This window comes from Hemicordylus capensis, chromosome 3, assembly GCF_027244095.1.
Source record: "Hemicordylus capensis ecotype Gifberg chromosome 3, rHemCap1.1.pri, whole genome shotgun sequence".
Lineage (NCBI taxonomy): Eukaryota > Metazoa > Chordata > Lepidosauria > Squamata > Cordylidae > Hemicordylus > Hemicordylus capensis.
The window spans coordinates 1,505,682-1,527,163 of NC_069659.1; the positions used below are offsets into that span (position 1 = coordinate 1,505,682).

The 21,482-nt window shown below is 51.9% G+C and overlaps 2 protein-coding genes across 3 annotated transcripts; both read left to right on the forward strand.

Annotated features, from left to right (window-relative positions):
* The first annotated feature begins 4,051 nt into the window (after positions 1-4,051).
* Positions 4,052-5,168, forward strand: LOC128349515 (olfactory receptor 52E4-like). Its single transcript, XM_053305924.1, has one exon. The coding sequence runs from the start codon at positions 4,197-4,199 to the stop codon at positions 5,166-5,168; it is 972 nt and encodes a 323-aa protein (XP_053161899.1). The 5' UTR covers positions 4,052-4,196.
* A 2,952-nt stretch (positions 5,169-8,120) lies between these two features.
* On the forward strand, positions 8,121-9,347 carry LOC128348864 (olfactory receptor 52E4-like). Of its 2 annotated transcripts, XM_053304548.1 has the most exons (2): positions 8,121-8,137; positions 8,417-9,347. In XM_053304548.1, exons 1-2 carry the CDS (start codon positions 8,121-8,123, stop codon positions 9,345-9,347), a joined length of 948 nt encoding a protein of 315 aa, XP_053160523.1. The 2 variants fall into 2 exon arrangements, with proteins under 2 accessions (XP_053160523.1, XP_053160522.1); XM_053304547.1 differs by lacking the exon at positions 8,121-8,137 and having other exon boundaries at positions 8,385-9,347.
* Positions 9,348-21,482: the final 12,135 nt, after the last annotated feature.

A 21,482-nucleotide genomic window follows, 5' to 3' on the forward strand; every position in this document is an offset into this window, starting at 1 on the left:
AGGATGCAGCTGTGGGCAGACTCCCACCGCCAGGGCCCCCCTCCCTTGGACTCTGTGGGTGGGCACACCTTTGCAGGACTCTCTCCAGGTGAGCGGGCAAGAGAGGCGAGTTGCAAGGGGACGGGTAGGCCGCTGCCTAGAGCGGCAAGTGGCAATTTTGCTCCACACTCATGGGGCCCATTCAGACAAGCATTAGGGGTAGAGATAGTGAGCAAGGGGCGATCGCCTCTCTGACCACACTTCTCTACTCTGCTTTCCCTTTGTAAGATTGATTTTCTCAGGTTTCATTCTCTCACCTGGAGAGAGAGAGATATATATATCTTCATCTTCATCTTCCTCCTCCTCCTCCTCCTCCTTCCTCTCCCTGATGGAGCAAGCAGCGAGGCACATGGCCTGCCTGGAGAGCTGCTGCTAGACAGTGAAGGCAGGAGAACTCAGCTCTGAGGACTCCTGGTCTGACTCATGTGGCCAGAACTACTCCAGGATGCCGGCTAGGCACCTTGATGATGCTTTTGGCTTAGAGTGGGGAATTAGCTTGGCTAGAGGGAGCAGTGGGGCTTTGTTGGGTGCTGCGCCCTATAGCAGAGTAATTCACCTGTGTCCCACTTGGTTCAGTAAGAACACTCCACACACAGGTAAAAGTGCAACAAAAGAATATATTGAAGTTGCGGACACTCACATGATGTATTGTCTCAGTAAGGTCCGGTTACACGTTCACATACATAAGGCACACAGATAAGCACATAGATCCAGCATCAGCCGGGTGGACCACAGTGGGGCAGCATTTACCACTGTGGACAAGTTGCTCTGGTTTGAGCTTTACTCTTATACTGGTAGTGACCAATCACCACAGGCCATTACTCAGGGCCTTACCACTTGTTAACAGGCTTCACCTGTTGCCAGTTACACCACCTGCTGTAACACGGTGACTTGCGCTTTGTATTTAAAGCTGTACACACCACCTCACAGTTAATATATACTGACAGGCTTCAGTATCCATTTGGGCAGGTTTTGCCTTTTGGAAATGATGAGCAGGCAAAGATGCAATGCAACAGTTTTATGAAGGATTATGGGGGCACGGGAAGGCAAAGGTTTAGTTAGGCAAAGCCATGAGTCTTAGCCTATATTCTAGGCAAGAGTATAGCTGGTAATAGTGTAGTCCAAATTGTATATCAATCGGCTTGGCTAAGGGGCTAGACTGAAGCCTGGCTTAGGGCTTGCCCTGGAAAGTGCTTGAAAGCAGGGAGGGAGGAAAAAGAGGGGGCGAGGAGACTCAGAGAGGCAGGAGGTTAGTTTGCCTACCCTTGATCCGGTGGTGCATCTGTTGGACTTGCAGGTCTCCACATGGGAACATGGGCAGAAAGGCAGGGAAAGTACAGCGAGGAGCAAAGGGCTACAACTTGCCAGTCTGAGACTCTGCAGGATAATGATCCAAACAGATTCCCAGGCCACATGCTTTGGCCAGGTGTGTGTGTGAGAGCTGAAACATGCCCTGAGGCAGTTTCCAAGCCATGCTCTCCACCATGAAGGTGGCAGATTCCGTGAAAGACAAAGCAGTGAATTGCTGCTTGAGCATCATCTGGTTGAGTGGCTCTTGCCCAACACAGGCAAGGGGGAAGTGATGTTAATGTGTTGAGCATGCCTGAATAAAGAATTGCTGGGCTGGCTAGATAGGCTAGATAGGTTGTTATGCAATGCTTGCTGGGGAGGAGTCGGCTGTCATGGTGTACATTGGCTAGGTAGCATATTGAAGCATATTGAAGTCCAGGAGCCCCAGGGGAGCGTTCTCTGAGTGCTGCTACCTGCTCTACGTGGGCCACTCTGAGCCAACCTGGTTCAGAGCTCGTTATCAAGTGTTCTCCCTCCACAGTTGTGTCCTCTCCGTGTGGCCCAGTAGACTTTTTCTGAGTGGTCTGGGGCTCCTTGAAATCAAGGCCAAGGGAAAATGTGGTAGAGCCCCTGGCAGCAAGCTGTGATGCATTTGCAGAAGACTTTGAGGGTAAAGTCACTTGGACTCATCACGATTTGGACTCTGCAATTAAAGTGGTATCATTGGGGGAGGAATCCGGAGTACCATCTGGTCCGGCTCTGTTAGATGAGATTCCGTTATTGCGGCCTGAGAATGTGAACAAGGAGTTTAGCTGAATTCAGCCAACCACATGTGTGCCTGACCCTTGTCCCCAGGGTTCATGAAATCTAGCAGGATTTGCTTGGGCCCAGCAGGTTTTAAATGCCTCCTTGAGAGAGTGAATGATCCCAGCTTCATTGAGGGAAGCTATTACTTGACCATTAGGGATGTGCACGGAACCACAGAAGCGTGGTCTGGCACTGGGGGGAGTGTTTCTTTAAGAGTGGTGGTGGTAGTACTTACCCCCCCCACCACCGCTCTTCCCCCTCCGGCGCTGGTGCTGTTAAAAATCTTCTTGGGGCGGCAGAGTTCCTCCTTGTCGCCCCTGCCCCCGTCGTTGTCCTTCTAAGCCTTAAACTGAGAACAGCTAGTGGAGCACATGCACTCTGCGTGGCGTGCACGCGCTTGTCTTCGCCGCTGGCGCATGCATGCCACATGACATATGTGGTGCACGTGCACCAGCGGCACATGCACGCCGCTAGCTGTTCTCAGTTTAAGGCTTAGAGGGACAACGACGGGAGCAGGGGCGGCAGGGAGGAACTCTGCCGCCCCAAGAAGATTTTTAACAGCACCAGCGCCGGAGGGGGAAGAGCGGCGGCGGGGGGGGGGATTAAGTACTAACACCCCCCTTAAAGAAACACTCCCCCACCCTTCTGAACCTCCGGACCACCGGACTTCCGAACTGGTCCGGAGGGCTTTACAATTGTGCCCGAACCGAACCATGCACACTACTATTGACAATTCCTAAAGACAGAGAGGGGTGGGCTGGGTGTAGAGAAGCACTGTAGTGTATATTAAGGAAGGGACAGAATCCAACAAGCCAGAAAACCTAGGAGGTCTGGAGTCCTTCAAAGACTCATTATGGGTGACAATATGAGGACTGAAAGGAAATGTGTTAGTTGGGATGTGCTATCGCCCTCTGGATCAAAATGCTCAGAGTGACCTGGCTCTTGAGTAAACTTAGCTGTTATGGGATAAGGGGACAGGTTCATGTGTTAGGGTTGAAGTCCAGGACCCCCAGGGTAGGGTTGTTATGCGGCAATTGTTATGCGGCAGTCAATGAAGACAGTCTGTATTTGTGGTGTTTGGGGTTAACCCATTCCTTGATCCAGGCCAGCTTTTGAATGGGGCTTCTGTTACTTGCATTCCAGTCCTGGAGTAGAGGCGGGGCTAACCAACAGTCAGCAGCATAGCAGGAAAAGCTGTCTGCCCTGGCTTCGCTGTACATAATCTCTATTTCTTTCAAGTATTGATACTCCTGATTCCACTCCACTGCCCTGTCCTTGCATAGCACAACTCTTTTCCTTGGGTTCTGCATTGTTGATTACCATCTCTGTCTGCCTGCCTTTTGCATTCACAACTCCCAGGGACCAGAGGTCCCACCTTAACGGCACATAGTGAATAGTGGGGAGGTTGCAGTCAGATCATACACACCATGCCACTGCTGCGCTGCTGCTCACTGGTGGGGAGAGTCAGGGGAGGTGGGGGGCAGAACCGAGTCACCCTTCAGGGGACGTTTCTGCTCTTGGGACTGGGCTTTGGCAATTGGACTTTCAGCTCAGCCATCAGTAAGTGGTTGCAGGATTATACCAGGTTCTTTGGTGGCCACAGCTCTGCTTCTCGCATGGACAACTGTTCATAGATGGGGCGTGGGTGTGCGCATGTGCCCTGCCTGTTCCATAGGATGGTGTGTGTCCCTTTCTTACCCATTGGAGGGAAAGCCATGCTTCATATTCAAAGGTAATACTAACCCTCAGGATCCTATTGAGCTGTTCATCCTGTCTCCAGCCTTGATCCTGGTTGCCCTCCTGGCTGTTGCTGCTCTCCAGAGTGGCAAGAGCAACCTCCTCCCTTCTTTCTGCCTCTGCTCACTCTCTGGCTCCATCTCCATCCCTGGCCGGCGGCTCTGTTCTTGCTCTCCTCACTTCCACACTGCCCAGCACTCCTTTATATGGTGTGATCCTTCGACTTCCAAAGGACACTGTGTGCTCAGAAGGAACCTTGGGCAGAACATGCTAACTCTTTCTTATTATTATTGGCAGAGACTAAGTGGGCCAGGGCCAGGAGGATGCCTCTGCCCAATGAGACCCACTTCCATTCCCCCACCTGCGTCCTGCTGGGGGTCCCAGGGCTGGAGGGGGCACACGGCTGGCTCTCCATCCCCTTCTTCCTCGGGTACCTCGTGGCACTGCTGGGAAATGTCACCATCCTCTCCATCGTCAAGACAGAGGCCAGCCTCCACCAGCCCATGTTCTACTTCCTGTCCGTCCTCTCGGCCATCGACCTGGGCCTCTCCACTTCCACCCTGCCCAAGATGCTGGCCATCTTCTGGTTTGGCCTGGGGGAGATGAGCTTCGGGGCCTGCCTGGCTCAGATGTTCTTCATCCACAGTTTCACAGGCATGGAGTCTGTGGTGCTGTTGGCCATGGCCTTCGACAGGTACGTGGCCATCTGTGACCCACTGAGATACACCACAGTCCTGACCAAGGCACGGGTAGCCTGGATGTGTGCAGCAGTGGTGTTGAGAACCTTTATCCTTGTATTGCCCATTGCTTTGCTGACTCTCCGCTTGCCATTTTGCAGTGGCCGCATCATCATTGCTCACACGTACTGTGAGCACATGGGCATTGCCAAGCTGGCCTGTGCTGATATCAGGGTCAATGTGGTCTATGGGCTGTTCACTATTGCCTTCCTCATGTTGGATGTGGTCCTGATCATATTCTCCTATGTGAGGATCCTGCAGGCGGTTTTCGGGCTCCCTTCCAAGGAGGCCCGGTTGAAATCCCTGGGCACCTGCGGCTCCCACATTGCGGTGATTTGCATCTTCTACACCCCAGCCTTCTTCTCCTTCCTGACCCACCGCTTTGGACAAAACATCCCCCATTATGCCCACATCTTGATTGCCAATCTGTACGTCCTCCTGCCCCCTGTCTTTAATCCAATCATTTATGGTCTACGGACCAAGGAGATCCACAGGAGAATTGCACATGTGTTGTGTCCACAAAGGACAGCTCTGACCATTTCCTCCCGCTTCCCTTAAAAACAAGGATACAAAAAAGTTACCACCGCATTTTGAAGAATACGCGGCTCATAGTGCTTTTTGTAGGCAGCAGCCGGTTGGGTGTGGAATGTCCTCTTCCAGGGTGAACCCACCCAGCCCCTGGCAAAACATCTGGGTTCATGCAGCCACCCTAGCAAGACCAGCAGCTGCAGGACACCCAGCCCAGGTGTGGAGAGAGCAAGAGAGGGAACAAGCTATGAAAGGGAAGGGCTTCAGAGCACACACACACGCCCCTGGCCATGCAATGTAAACTCTTTGCAAAGTTGCCAATTAAATGCACACATCCTGACCTCTGTTTATGCAAGACTGGCAGATAGCCATTTGCACCACACCGTTTGGAAGAGTAGAACTGGACCTGAACTCAATATCCAGGGATGCTCTGTGGGAGAAATTTGCAAACTCTTCTATTGACAAGAGATTGCTATCTCTAATATATAAACTCTACGAGAACACGAGTCTGAGAGTAAAATGCGACCATAATGGCCAATTTTCCAGAGAGATCCCTGTAGGAAGGGGGGTCCGGCAGGGATGCATACTAGCCCCAGCTCTTTTCAATTTCTATGTAAATGGTCTAATCACCCGCCTACGGCAAGTTGAAACTCACACGCCAAAAATAGGGGACAAGTGCTTACCTATCCTCATGTATGCAGATGACACAGCCTTATTGTCACAGACCAGAGTTGGTCTAAAAAGAGTGTTAGAATGCTTGAGTCTGTTCTGCAATGAGGGATTTTTGGAAATCAACTACACCAAAACTAAAATCGTGAGATTTGCAAAGAAGCAACAGGTTTTTAAATGGTCCATAGGTGGTGCTAGAGTAGAGCAGGTGAAGTCAGGTGAAGATACCTGGGGGTGGTGTTTCAGTTTAATGGCGGTACTTCTATGCACACCAGTGCCGCTAAATTGAATGCCACTCGATCTTCCATGGCAATTAGGAAATTTTTCTGGGCACAAGGTGGTGGCTACATTCCAGCAGCAAATAAAGCCTTTCAGGCTAAAGTGATACCTCAGCTGCTATATGGGATTCAGGTTAGACCGCCAAAAGACTTACAAGCTTTAGAAAAAGTCCAATCGGGCTTTCTGAGATCACTGTTGGGGGTACCAAAATGCGTCCCGAACTCCTTAATACGGCTGGAGACTGGGCTTCTGAAATTGGAGACCAGGGCCTGGCTTCTTATTATCCTGTATTGGATCAACTTATCTTTACCTGGTAGGACTTATACCTCATCTCCTTGCCACTACCCCACAACCCCGTTGGTGTATGACAGTTGAGGAAAGACTCCAGAAGATGGGCTTCTGCCCAGCACAATTGTTAGAGTATGGCAAGTCAATGGCAAGATGCCTGGTTAAACAAAGGCTCAGGGTCATAAATTTTTGGGAGGAGGAAAGGGCCTCTGTAAATAGGCCGCTACAATTCCTAAGCACCAAGAAAGACTGGGTCACAGCCTCTTATTTCTACACAATCTATTCACCAAAGCTTCGCTGGGCGTTTACAAGAGCTCGCTTGAATGCTCTGCCCTCAGGGATGTTAGCAGGGAAATTGGAGAGAAAACCCTATGAGGAGAGGCTATGCCCTTGCGGATCTGCTCCCGAAACATTGATGCATTCACTGTTACACTGTCCACTTTATACTGGTGAAAGAGATTTATTTTTATCTCAGTACCTGAAAGATCTCAAAAGCCACTCAGTGGAGACGGTTCTTATATGTTTATTAGAAGATAGGGACCCAACAATATCCCTGGCGGTTGCTAAATTCTGTTGCACATTGACCAAACTAAGAGAAGCTAGAGCACAGCAATCGGTTACTGTCAAAGGTTCCTGATTTTATGTATTTGATGACATTTTAGATTTTTCCCCCGTTTTTGTTTTTTCTCCTTACTGTGTATATTCTGTGTATATTGATGTTTGATCTAAGATCGTAAATAAACAACTAAACTAAGACCATATTTACACATATAGGCTGTCATAATTAAATCATCATCTTTGGATAACTTCATGGAGGAGAGATCTATCAACGGCTACTACTTGGAGGGCTATGGGCCACCTCCAGCTCAGAGGCAGGATGCCTCTGAGTACCAGTTGCAGGGGAGTAACAGCAGGAGGGAGGGCATGCACATACCTCTTGCCTGTGGGCTTCTCAGAGGCATCTGGTGGGCCACTGTGTGATGGACTAAGAGAGCATCTCAGATCAAAATCTTTTCAACTTTTCCATCAAATTGCCTGCAAAATTACCTGCAATTGCCTGCCCTGCTAACTGGGCAAAGAGGCACCTTTTACCGTGGTGATTCTCTTTATTTAGCAGGGGGAGAGTAACTGGCCCTATTCACCCCCAGCACAGTACTTCCAGTGACTGTTGCTGGTGTGTGTCTTATGTTTCTTTTTAGAATGTGAGCCCTTTGGGGACAGGGAGCCACCTTATTTGTTTGTTATTTCTCTTTGTAAACCGCCCTGAGCCATTTTTGGAAGGGCGGTATAGAAATTGAATTATTATTATTATTAATATAGTTCAGCTGATCCTCTCCCCGCCGAAAAAAATCGTATCAGCAGCAGAAACAGGATCTTTGTAATTTCTGTCTAAATCAATGAACATTGTAGAAGAATTCAGGATTTTCCTCTCAACTTGTTTCCACACAAATGAAAACTGGGAGTGCATACAGTGCCCAAACCCAGGTAGAACACAGTTTTTGATTGAATGAATGCCCTCACACTGTTGCAACCAAACGGAGTTGAGATTTACAAGATGAAGTGGTGTGGTACATTTATTCACACATACTGTACATTACCCAAACTGCTTGGGTATGACTCTAAATGTCACACTAGTGTCTGCAGACCATGGAGACTCTAGCCTGATCTTGGGTGAAAGATTTTCCTCCGCACAGTCAGGCCCCTGGGAATCTGGGCAGGGAGGAGGTGATGCCAGAGATGCCATAAATGCTTCTGTCTGCTCAGCCATACAGCAGGGAGTCTTCATCTGGGTTTTCAGTGTAGGTCCACCTGGGTGAGTGCCAAGTCACCTGCTCCAATTACTCCTCCTTGACCGGGACCTGTGGTGGGTGTGCAGTGGAGACAGGGGCCTCCCTGCCAGCCAGCGAGGGCTGCTTTGCCCAGCAACCAGGCTTCACAGTTTTACTGCCGCTCCTTGGTCTGTTGATCTAAGGCATAGCTAGAAAGGACTGCGTGACAGATGACACCCAAATGACTGAGGGAAGGAGGTGCCTCCCCAACAGCACCCACTCCTGTCCCCTCACAGTCATTCTGCTGGGGGTCCCAGGGCTGGAGGGGGCACACGGCTGGCTCTCCATCCCCTTCTTCCTCGGGTACCTCGTGGCACTGCTGGGAAATGTCACCATCCTCTCCATCGTCAAGAAAGAGGCCAGCCTCCACCAGCCCATGTTCTACTTCCTGTCTGTCCTCTCGGCCATCAACCTGGGCCTCTCCACCTCCACCCTGCCCAAGATGCTGGCCATCTTCTGGTTTGGCCTGGGGGAGATGAGCTTCGGGGCCTGCCTGGCTCAGATGTTCTTCATCCACAGTTTCACAGGCATGGAGTCTGCGGTGCTGTTGGCCATGGCCTTTGACAGGTACGTGGCCATCTGTGACCCACTAAGGTACCCCACAGTTCTGACAAGGACCTGGATTCTCTGGGTATGCCTTGCCATTGTGCTGAGGCCTATCATCCTCATGTTGCCCATTGCCTTTTTGACGGCCCGACTGCCCTTCTGTGGGAGCCGCCTCCAGATTCCCCACATCTACTGTGAGCACATGGGGATTGCCAAGCTGGCCTGCACCGACATCCAGATCAACGCAATCTATGGATTGTTGGTTGCTTCCTTCCTTGTCCTGGATTTGATCCTGATTGGCACCTCCTATGTGAGGATCCTACAGGTGGTTTTCCGGCTCCCTTCAAAGGCAGCCAGGCTCAAATCTCTGGGCACCTGTGGCTCCCACGTCTCTGTGATGTTTGTTTTCTACACCCCAGCTTTCTTCTCCTTCCTGACCCACCGCTTTGGGCACAACATCCCCCATTATGCTCACATCCTGATTGCCAGTCTGTATGTCATTCTGCCCCCTGTGCTCAACCCAGTCATTTACGGGGTGAGGACGAGCCAGATCCGCATACGGGTGCTGCAAGTGATCCGTCCAAAGGGCCGGATCTGAGTCCTGTTTCCGCACTCTGCAAAGTCTCACCGCTTCTCCTTGCCTGAGCCTGGTGTAGATACCATAAAGAAGAGCAGCCCCCCACACACAGTGTGCCAGGCTCAGAGGTGTCTTGAGCCCCTTGCTGGTTCATGTCCTTTCCCAGGGTAAGGAAGAGGTACCTGGCGGCATCTGACAGAGACACCTGCCACGCTCAGGATTCTGCCTCACAGGTGACCCCCACCTGGCTCTTTCATAGGAGGGTTTGTGGGTGAGCTAAACCCTCTTGTTTGAAGGGTTGTTGGAGTCGTTTCAAGGGACAGTTTTGGATTGGGGGGGCTCCTCTCACTGGACTGAGAAGGGGGCACCTTGGACACCCACCATGTGGAAGACCCACCCCCCTCAACTCTCCCCCACCCCTCAGCTTGAAGTTCTGAGGAAGAAGACATGCTCACCTCCCCGTTGGGCTGAGGCTGGGGGGGTTGGTTGTAACAAAAAAGATCAAGAATCAATTGTACCTGCATAAAACAACTATTTAAAAAACTTTACACAATGACAAGCTTGGCCATTATATATAACAAATGTTTACAATATGTTCCCTCCAGAGTTGCAATATAGAATCTCTCAACTACATTTACTGACCCTTCTAGTTGTAAAATATAATCCAGAGCTCTGCTCTCCTGGTTGGAGGCCATTTTCTCTTCAGATACAGTGAAGTGAACTTGATAAGCAGTTACTACAACTCCTCAGAAAACAAAAAAAACTATCGGTTCCAGGAGGGAAATGGATACTGGGTATGGTCTTGTTTATTGGCCATAAGCTAGAGTAGAAGAGCCGCTGATGAAGAGTGTTTTGTCGAAACATGTTTGGTCTGGTGGACACTAGCTATGGGTTCTATTTTACTAATATGGAGCGGCAGGAAGGGCCTAAATTTATGCTATTCTGAGAACTGAACCAAAGTGCCAGTTTTTAAGGACACACATAATGCCCAGTAACTGTGAATCATCAGTGGAAAAGCTGAATAATGCCATTGGCTGGATGAACGGCAGCTTCTGTTGTCCTCCTGGCAATGCTGTAAATGGTTCCCTTGCATGATCTACACACACACACACACACACACACACACACACACACCAGCCTAAAGGTAGCAAAGCTGTGTTCAATCACCAGTTGGAAAAAGCTCCAGAAGAGGTCTTGCAGTGATCATAATTGAGCGATTCTATATTGCAACACTGGAGCCAACCTACTGCAAACCTTTGTTATATATGGAGGTCGTTCGCAGGTGGGCCGGGCGGCAGGCAGTGGGAAAGGCTGGTTGAACTCACCTTCCCACCAGACAAGCAAGGCTGATGTCCTGCTGGGAGCGGGGAGCACACTCCCAGGCAATCCACACGGCCTGCCCACCTCTGGCTATCCCACCATGCGCCATGCAGTAGGTGCAATGCATTGGGGGATTTCCCCAGGAGAGGGGCACTCCAGGCACCCAGCTCTGTGTCTGCTGGGGCTGAGCAGAGCCCGGGTTGAGGGCTTGCTCAAGCCCTTCACCCTGGCTAAGAGCCGGGCTTTAAAGTGCCATTGGGTGGCACTGCCCCGCCAGGAACAGACCTGATCCTGGTGGTTCTCACATGCAGCCTCACCCACGCTGGGCTTCTGCAGCCTGGGTTTGGGTGCGCACGAGAATAGCCTCATCACGGCCAAGCTTGCTATTGTGTAAAGTTGTTTATATTGCCGTTTACTGTATAAACCACATTAAAAAAATTATCGTATGCATGCGCAATTGATTCTTTTTTGTTTGGATTTATTTTTATTTTTATTTTATTTTTTGACATTTTATATCCTGCTCTTCCTCCAAGGAGCCCAGAGCAGTGTACTACACACTTAGGTATTTATTTGGCATTTATCTGGATCTATTTGGCATTTAGATCAAGACCATCCTCTTGTGGTGCAGTTTTATTGACCTGGTGGTGGTGGCGGCAGCGGCGGGGGGGGGTTATGCCAGTACTCCACGTGCTGAGAACTGCCGTGTGGCCAATTTTGAAGCAGCCCCACCATGAGACCCTCCTGCCTTCTCACTGCTGCTGACAATGATCAGGGGTCCATCGTGTCTGGTTTGCTAATAAGTGCAAGGTACGTCCTTGCTGACATACCCAGTTCAGGAACAGGACTCCCTTTTGATCTTTGACCAGTGCCAGGAGTGAAAGGCAGAGTCCGAGCTGCACCAGTCAAGCATTTACCTGAGCGTCAGAATCAATCACCAGCTTCAGCTTTGCTTTCGGACTTCTGCACCTGGACAGAGAAGCCCCATTGGCTGACTTCACCGCCTACAGAGTTCCATTCAACAGACTAGCTGGGTTGTTCCCGCTAGAAGTCCCAGCTCTCCCTGATGAGTGGCCAGCCTGCAGGCAGCCTACCTCCCGGACGGGGGAGAGAAAGCAAGCAACCCAAGCTGCTGCCGGGAAGCAGAGGCAGCAACAGGGCACGCTGCTACTGCTGAGCCCCTACGCCCCTGCTAACCTGCTTCCCCTCTCAGGCACTGTATTTTTTACTGTATTTTTGATTTTATGGTGCTGTATTTTAATTATGTTTTATATTGGTTTTCTTGTAACCTTTGGGTATAGGGCGGGCTAGAAATGTAAATAAACAAATAAATAGATAAACTGAGCAAAGAGTCACCTGTTTAAAGTGGCGATTCTCTTTACTGAGCAGGGGGAGAGCAACTGGCCCTATCCGTCCCCAGCACAGCATCCCTCCAGTTATGGATGTGCATAAAACCGGTTCTCCCGGTTTGGTTCGGATCCGAACCGGGTCCGAACCGGACCGGGGTGGTTCGGTTTTGGTTTTGCCGAACCACTCCCATGGTCTGGTTCAGATCACAAAAAGTGGCTGGTTTTGAAGGGGACCTTGTGTTCTACCTGCCACCCAAATTTCAAGTCGATTGGACCTTCCTCTGATTTTTTACAATTTTTTTTAAAAAATTAATTTTTGCCCATAACTCGCAATGTGGAGCACTTAGGGGCAAAAAGCTGGGGTGGGTGGTAGCCACCCATGGGTGTCCTCCACCCCAAAAATCCCAAGGCAATTGGTGGCTCCTAGTATTATTGGTGAATTTTTGTAGAAATTTTTTTCCATTGGCTAGAATGGGGGTTTGGGGCTGCCCCAGACCCGCCTCTGTGGGGTGGCAGCACCCCCAAAGTGGGTCCGGGGCCATGGCAAAAATGCCCTAAGTCCCTCCCAGTAATCCCCGGAGAGATAGGAGTGATGGTTCTGTTGTTTTTCTGAGGTATTCTGAGTGTAGATTCTATGATAGCTAATGAGATTTCCAATGAGACACTATGAATCCACTCTTATTTGCTATCACAGAATCCACACTCAGAACACCTCAGAAACAACAGAACCATCACTCCTATCTCTCCGGGGATTGCTGGGAGGGACTGAGGGCATTTCTGGCATGGCCCCGGATCCACTTTGGGGGTGCTGCCACCCCACAGAGGCGGGTCTGGGGCAGCCCCAAACCCCCATTCTAGCCAATGGGAAATATTTTTCCCTCAAAAATTCACCAATAACACTAGGAGCAACCCAACAATTGCCACCCCGTCTTTTTTGCCCCTCTCTCTGGGCGCCCTAACACGTAACACCTAGTCAGTCCATCTTAATGCCTACCTACTACCACCACTCTTATCCAAGCAAGTAAGAGGAGGACACTCAGAGAGACAACACCCACTCTCTGATCTAACAAAAAGGCCACTGCTGTGCTGCCTGCCAGCACAGCAGCAGCAGCGGAGCAGCACACTAAGCACAAGAGCAGCACACAGAGAGAAGAAGCAGGAGGCGGAGCAGCAGAGCAGAGCTGCATGATGGGTGATGTGATGCCCAAAGAAACCACCGCCTCACTCAGTGCCTGCCACTGACTAGGCCCGACAGACAGAAGCCAGCCAACCTGCTCTGCTCTGCTCTGATGCTCCCCATGGATGATGCACACACACCCTACACCTGCATCCAAATTACCAGACCAAGTGCGCAGAGTCAGCACAGGCCAGCAGCCACCAGCCCAGCAACAACAACAACTACTGCTACCACCACAACCAGTGTTGCTGCTACACTAACATTCCCATTCCAGTCACGCGCGCCACAGCCTGAGCATAGCACACAGCCAACAGCTGCTGCCAGCCAGTGCCTAGCAAGCCCAGCCAACATGAGGAGGAGAGAGCTAAGTAGACGGCGCACGCACATCACCAACCCATCACGACGGCGCAACTGCAAGGGGAGAGGGCACAATTACAGGCAGGAGGAGGAGGAGGAGGCGAGGCAATCCTAGCACAGATTTGAAAGTTTAAAATCCACCAGGACAGGACATCTTCTTCTTTCTACCACCAGCAGCTGTAGTGTCCAGTTAGTGAGTGCTGTGCAGCAGCTCAGCTGAGCTGCGTGTGTGAGGATGATAGTAGCTAGTTCAGTTTCAGCAGACTGAGCATTGAGCATGGGCAGTGGCCTTGGGAAGCAACACAATTATACGACACTCACCTGCTGCTGCTGGTTCTAGAAGTTGCCTCTTCTCGTCTTTTCACCTCTTCTTCGTGTGTGTGTGTGTGCAGTGAGTGCATGCCTTTTGCCTTGCTGGAAAGAAATGCTTCTCTGGTCCACCACCACATATTTGCTCAAGGACACAGAGAGGCCCAAGGCAGGTGGTGGCACCAGTGTGAGTGCATGTGTGCTGGTGGTGTTTGCCACCACAGGTGTTTTGTGTGTGTGTACTGTGTATCTGTGCGCTGCTAGCTAGGAGGGGGGAGGGAGGGAGGCAGGGAGGGAGGGAGGGAGGCAGGGGGGAGGAAAGGGGAGGGGGAGAGGGATGTAGAGGGGATTGAAGGGGGGGAGGGTCCGGCTCAGAGTTGCTCAGCCACATATTTGTGAACACACGTGCTCACGTGTGTGCTTCGGTGGGAGAGACCAGACTCTCATCATCTGCCAGACCGGGGTTGGGGGCAGGTGAGGCGGTGGTGGGCTGGAAGGGAGGGAGGACGGAGGGTGGTGAAGAGGAAGGGGGGAGGATGAGAGGGGAGGGATGGAGGGAGGCATGGGGGGAGGGAGTTGGAGGGGGGAGGAAAAAACATGTAGACAGACACACACCACACTACACACAGAAAGCATCCACACACAGAGACAGTGCTAGGCATCCATTCTCACAGACAGACAGACAGACAGACAGACACACAACAGGAAGAGACAGACTGAGCCTGCACCACACACACACACACAGACCCAATTCCCCCCCTGCACAGTTATCAATCAATATGTTGTGTTGGCAGCCAGTTCATTGCTATTCTGATGGTTTTGGGTTTTTTGCCATCAGCCAACATCAACAGTGACCACAATCAAGATGAACATAAGATGATAATAATTCATTCGTTTCATTAGAAAAAATCATCCAATCATTTTCTCCATGTAAACCAAGCCCCCCACACATGATTTCTGGCAACATTTTCAATAAAATCAATTCATTTGGCATTCATCATTTTGTTCTCCCTTTGTCACCTTTTTTTCTTTCTTTTGCATAATTTTGAGGCTTGATTTTAACATGGGGTTTTTAAAGAAAAAATTATTTACATGTTTATTTACATACAGTATTTACATATCTACACTGCATTTTAGAACGTATACCCGCCGCTGCCGCTAAGTCTAGTACTCTGTGGGCTGTGCTACTTTGGGGGTGTGTGCCGTGCCCACGCCAGGTCCCCAAATGCTGACAGGTGGATAGATAAAGGGCCTGTGCTGGTCAGCATTGGGTTTCTTTTTAGGTGGGCGTGGGCATTGTAAACGTCTGGCCAGTCGCAGCACTACAACTACTACTACCACTGCATCTCTGTGTGGGCACACTACACACGCTGCGACTGGCTGGCACGGCTCAGCATCTGGCACATCAGCTCAGCTAGAGGTGGAAGGGGGGAGGGTAGGGATAAGCACAGAGGTCGAGCCAGGCAGGTGACCAACCATAGGGCAACCCACGGTAATCACTCGCCCGGCTCAAACTCCAGCTTGGGGTAGCCCAACAGGGGGAGGTTCACCTTAATGAAGACCAGCTGCTCCACCAGACCAGGGAGCGAGAGGTTGGGAGCTAGAGGGTGTCACCACGTCCCCAGCACGTGAGAACACCCGCTCGCTCTGGACACTGGTTGGGGGGCAGGAGAGGAGGCGCACAGCCACCACCGCCAGGTCCGGCCAGACTTGGCGGCGGCTCGCCCAGAACTGTGCGCAGTCCACGCCGTCTTCCTCCACAGGCTCCTCCAAGTACTGCGCAATGCATTGCTCAGCACTGGAGGGGGGCCTGGCAGGTTGAGCCTCCCGCATACCAGGCATGGCGCCATAGCAGAACCGCTGAAACCACTGGGCAGATCTCGAGTCGGTAGCAAGTGGCTGCTGCGATGGCGCCGCCTGGGATGCCACGCTGCTGGACTGGGAAGAGGGAGGGGAAGGGGAAGCTGACGCCGGCTGGCCGCCCATGCTGCTGCTGGGTGCGAGTTGGGCCGCGAGGGCTGCCCCCGCACCACTACCAACATCCTGGTCTCTGCGGGCCCTAGCAGCCTCCTCCTCCCTAACCTTCTCTACCAGGATGCCCCTCCACCTGGGCAATTCATTGGCACTCACGGCATTGCCCTTGAGGGCTGGGTAACAGAGACAAGCGAGGACATACTCCTCTCTGTCTCCCAGCGCATCAATGAGCCACCTGTCAACCCCAGACCTCAGCCTCCCAGCCGGAGCACGACCCTTTGGCGTGGTCAGAGAGATCTGGAGTTCACCCATCAGCTTATCCAGACCCATAGCTGTGGGCAGCGCCTGGCTCAAGGGAGTGGTGTCGCCACACAAGCCCTTCGTGGCAAGCTGGAAGGGCTGGAGTGCTGACACTGCCTCGGACATCTGCTTCCACTCTGTTCGAGAGGTTGCAGACATCCAAGGACCCATCCCTTGCCAGGGCGACAAGGGCTCTCTCCTGCTCCAACAGGCACTGGAACAGGAGGAAGGTGGAGTTCCACCGCGTCTCCACATCCAAAGGGATGAGATGGCGAGGAAGCCCAAGGTCATCCTGCTTCTGGCAAAGCAGTCTCCTGGACTTCTCGCTGCGGTGGAAGTGGGCGGCCAGCTTGCGAGACTTATCCACAAGCGTGGCCGTGGCAGCAACAGCAACTGGGATGGGGCGGGCCTTCTCCTGGGACGCCTTCAGCTCCTTAAGGCCAAGGGCGTCCCTGACGGTCAGATGGAGCGTGTGTGCCATACACCGTATGTTCACACAGTCCATGACTGTCTCGACAGCGGCGGTAACGTTGGCTCCATTGTCAGTGACAATGAAGCCGCGGGAGAGGTGTGGACACCCGCCAATCCACTCCTCTATCTGGCGGTCAAGTACGGCCGCCACCTCCTCCGCGGTGTGCCTCGTGTCCATCATCTCCACGTGCAGGACGGCCCACCTGTGTCGTAGTGCAGAGGGAGCTGCGCCGGACCCAGAAGCATCGCCCGCGGACGTCCCCTCACTCTCCGGTCCCCACCAGTGGGCAGTGAGGGCCAGGAAAGAAGCGTGCATCCCACTGACACTGGTCCAGAGGTCAGTCGTGAAATGCACGCTTGTCCCAGCCGGAGCTGCACACAGCTCGGCCGACACGAGCTCCCTGCACCGGCGGTACAGGGAGGGGACCACATTCTGGCTGAACGTGGTCCTTGAGGGGATGACATATTCGGGAGCCAGGTACTGGAGAATCCGGCGGAAGCCGTTGTTCTCGACCACCTGAAACGGCTGGTCATCGGTGGAGATGATCTCCCCTATGAGGCGGGTGAGGTGATGATGGTCCACGCGAACAATACGCTGGCTGCCCGAGGACTGCGTCCACTGCTGGATGGGCAGTGTAGCCTGCCTTGCCCTAGTGGCAGATGCACAAGGCGCACTAGCGCTGCCAGCCTGTCCCCTGAGACCTGGGTGGTGACGCTGTATGTGTCTCCACAGAGGCGTCGTACCCAGGTGCGCAGGGTCCCTTCCACGGCTGACAAGCATCCTGCAGTGGACACAGCGGGCGTGGAATGGGTCATCTTGAGGGACCTCAAAATGCACCCATACACCACTGCCCTTGGCCTCCTGTGCCCTGGGCGCTGTCCTAGGCCGTTTCTCGCAGGGTGGCTGCAGTCTTGGGGGGGGGGGGCGGCCGCCGCTGCCTGCCCACTGCTGCCACCCAACCCACCCCTTCTGCCCTCCACAGAGGAGGAAGGGCCCGGCTCGACTGGCATCGGAGATACAGGCCTCTCCTCCACCACCTCGCCAGACCGCTCCCCACCAGAGTGTCGGGCTTCACGAGGGGGGGCCCCACTGAGCAGAGAAAGGGCTGGGGGAAGGGGCCCCAGAGGGAGGGAGAACCTGGCTGCACGGTCCTCACCACCCTCTTCCTGCTCTTCCACACCCTCAGTCTCCTCCACCACAACAACTGGCGGTACCTCAGCAGCACCTGGTGCCGCCAAGGAGGGACCCGCCACAGCCCTAATGCCTCTGCCTCTGTCACGATTGGCAGCAGCAGGTGGGGGGAAATTAGTCCTGCAGACAGAAGTCGGAGCCAGGGAGAAGAATTCTCCAATGGGGAGGAGCGGGTTGTCCTCGGGCTCCCCACGTCCTCTCCCTCTCCGTGCCGCAGGCGCCATCTGGTCCTGGCCTCTCCCACGTCCTCTGCCTGGCAAGCTAGCAGAAGGCCTGTCCGGAACAACACGGTGAGTGCCTTTCCCTTTGCCAGGCATCCTTGTTGCTATCTAGGAGGGAGGGAGACTTTAAGAGTAGGGCCAGAAAGGGGCCAAAAAAAAAAAAAAATGGAAAAATTAAAGGGGCCAAAAATACCCAATTGTTTGGGAGCCAAAAGGGGGGAGGTCTGTGTTTTGAAAAAGTAACCCAATTAGGGGGGAAAGGAAGACTTTTTTATATAGAGGGGGGAAGCCAATTGAAGTGAGGGGGAGGGTGTCCTTTTAAAATTTGGGAGACAAGCCAATTGGGGAGATGGGTCTTGGAGGGTTTTTTTAAAATAGGGGATTAAAGGGTGGACCCCTGGTGTGTGGGTGGCACGGGCAGTTGGGTGGAGTAGTTGTGGTGTGGGTGGCAAGTTTTTATTATTTTTTTGGGGGGGAAGTGGATGGGGGGAGGGCACAGCACCTACCGGGGGGGGGATGCAGTGGTCAACACTTGGGAACCTGCAGATCAAAGGAGGAAACCCTCATTTAGTGAACTGAAACACAAAGTGTGGTATGGCCTGGGGGGTGGTTCTCGAGTGATGCTCCTGTGGGGGGAGCATCAAACTCAATGCAGCCTATTTAGTGACTCTAAATTGCACACAACCAAAACCAGAACCCAGTCGCACCTACACAGAAGTTGAACCCACCCACTGTGACTCTGCCTGCCCAATGCCATGGCAAGCAAGCAGCAGCAAACACTGCTTGTGGGGGAGGGGGCAACAACCAACAGCAAAGGAGAAACTGGAACAACTCGGGCAGCAGCAGTGATTAGGCTGGATGGGGTGGTTGGGGGAGGAGCTGGGCCTGGGCTAGGGTCTGGGAGGAGGGAGGGTGGGGGGCAGGCAGGGGGGAGGAGGAGGAGGAGGGGAGCAAAATATATATCAAGAGAACACAAGCCAGAAGTTTAAAAATAAAAACAATGAAAAGAAAGACTCTTTTTTTCTAAACCAAAAACCACCAAGAAGAAGAAACTCGTGGGTGGGAGGGGGAACCAAACACACAGACTCTGAGGGGGGCCACTAAGTGAACAGAGACAATGAAACCACAATTGCTGCAAATTAATAATAGCAAATGAATAAGTTGAACTGCAAGCAAAGAAAACTGGACTCTGTTTGGCAGCAGCAAATTTGGGAGAAGGCTGGATGGGGTGGGGTTGGGGTGGGGTTGGGGTGGGGTGTGGTTTGGACTTGGATGGGCAAGTTGGGAGCAGGGAACCAAAACTGATTATATGGGACAACAAGAAACAACAACAGAATCCTCTGGGGGGGGGGGGATTCAGGGAACCAACTCGCAGGGCAGCAGCAGAAACAAACAAAATGGTACAATCTAAGCAAAACCAGCAAGCAATATATAAATGAAACCAATGGAATGCAATGTGAAAATCAAAAAGTTGAACAAAAACAAGGCAGGACAAAGAGCAATAATAAATGGAAGAACTTTTAAAGCAATGAGGATGCAGTGGGTGGGAGTGGGGGAGGGTAGGCCCAAAGGATGAGAAGGGAAAGGGGGGGGGGGGGAAGCAGACAGACAAGGAACAGGGAAAATTGGGGGAAATTAAGAAGAAAGTAAAGTGAAGTAACACACAGTACAGACAAGAGACAGACAGAGAGAGGAGACACACAGAGAGTCACAAAGGGCAGGTGGACAAAGGATTAGAGCACACACAGAGAGACACAGGACACAGTCAGGGAGGACTCACAGAGACACCAGAGCAGCCAGCAAAGGGCAAGCAGGTCTCAGAGATGATCCCACAACTGCAGCCAAGAGAAGTTTCCAGAGAAGAGGCTTGGGTTTATATAGGTTTGAAATTCCCTCCTTTGGGAGCCCCCACCTTTGCACTCCCCCCACGGCCAACAGGGTGCCAGCTCTCAACAGTGCAACAGCCAAGCAGCCCACCAGACCAAAGGACTCATTCTGGCCAATCAAGGATCAATAGAGCAGCCAATACAATGCCTGGAAATAGCATCACAAAATGGATGCAAGGAGGAGCAAAAGTTTCAGGAAGGAGACACAAAATGGAGGACACACTTGAAACTTTAAAGAGACACTCCAGAGACTCAATTGCACTCCCGAACCGGCTCGGATTCGGTCCGGATCGGTCCCAGAAGGGCCCGATTTGGTCTGGGATCGAACCGCAGGATCCGGACTGGTTCGGGACGAACCGGTCCGGATCCGGACCGAACTGCACATCACTACCAGAAGCCTCCGAGCCAAGATGGGTGAGCTGGAGTGCTTGGTTGCTAACACAGAAATAGATCTAGTGGGCATAACAGAAACATGGTAGAACAGTGAGAACCAGTGGGACACTTTTATCCCTGGGTATAAGCTCTATAGAAAGGACAGGGAGGGGAGCCTTGGAGGAGGGGTAGCACTGTATGTTAAAGAAGGGATAGAATGCAACAAGCTAGAAAACCTAGGTGGACTGGAGTCCTCCACAGAAACCCTGTGGATGACTATACAAGGCCGGAAAGGAAATGTGCTACTGGGGATGTGCTATCGCCCTCCGGATCAAAACGCTGACAGTGACTGGGAGTTGCAGCAGGAAATCAGGGAGGTGTCAAGGAGAGCCAGGGCTGTAATAATGGGTGACTTCAATTACCCACACATAGACTGGGTAAATTCACAGTCAGGTAATGACAAAGTGGTCAAATTTCTAGATACGCTATATGACTGTGCCCTAGAACAGTGGGTCTTGGAACGGACCAGAGAGAAGGCAACTTTGAACTTTATCCTGAGTGGCACCCAGGACCTGGTGCATGATTTCAGTGTCATCGACCCTTTAGGGAACAGTGACCATAGTGCCATCAAATTCTGCATACATGTGGAGAGAGAATCACCAAGGAAGTCTAACACAGACACTTCGAATTTCAGAAGAGGAAACTTCTCCAAAATGAGGAGTATGGTGAAAAGATAGCCGAAAGAGAAAATAAGGAGAGTCACTTTGCTCCAGAATGCATGTAGTTTACTCAAAACCACAATACTAGAAGCCCAGTTAGATTGTACACCCAAAAGGAGGAAAGTCCAGAAGGATGCCAGCATGGGTAACAGGTAAAGTCAAGGAAGTCATAAAGGAGAAGAAGACTTGCTTCCAAAATTGGAAGGCCTGTCCAAATGAAGAAAACAGAAAGGAACACAAACCCTGGCAAAAGAAATGCAAGGTGACAATAAGGGAGGCGAAAAAAGAGTTTGAGGAACTTTTAGCTAAAAGCATCAAGGGGAATAAAGAAAACTTTTTTAAAGACAGCAGATGCAGGAAAACTGCCAGGGAGGAGGTTGGACCATTAGACAATGAGGGAGTGAAAGGGATTATGAAGGAGGATATGGAGGTCGCAGAGAAGCTCAATGGGTTCTTTGCGTCTGTCTTCACGGCAGAGGATACTGAGCATATACCTGTTCCTGAAGGTATAT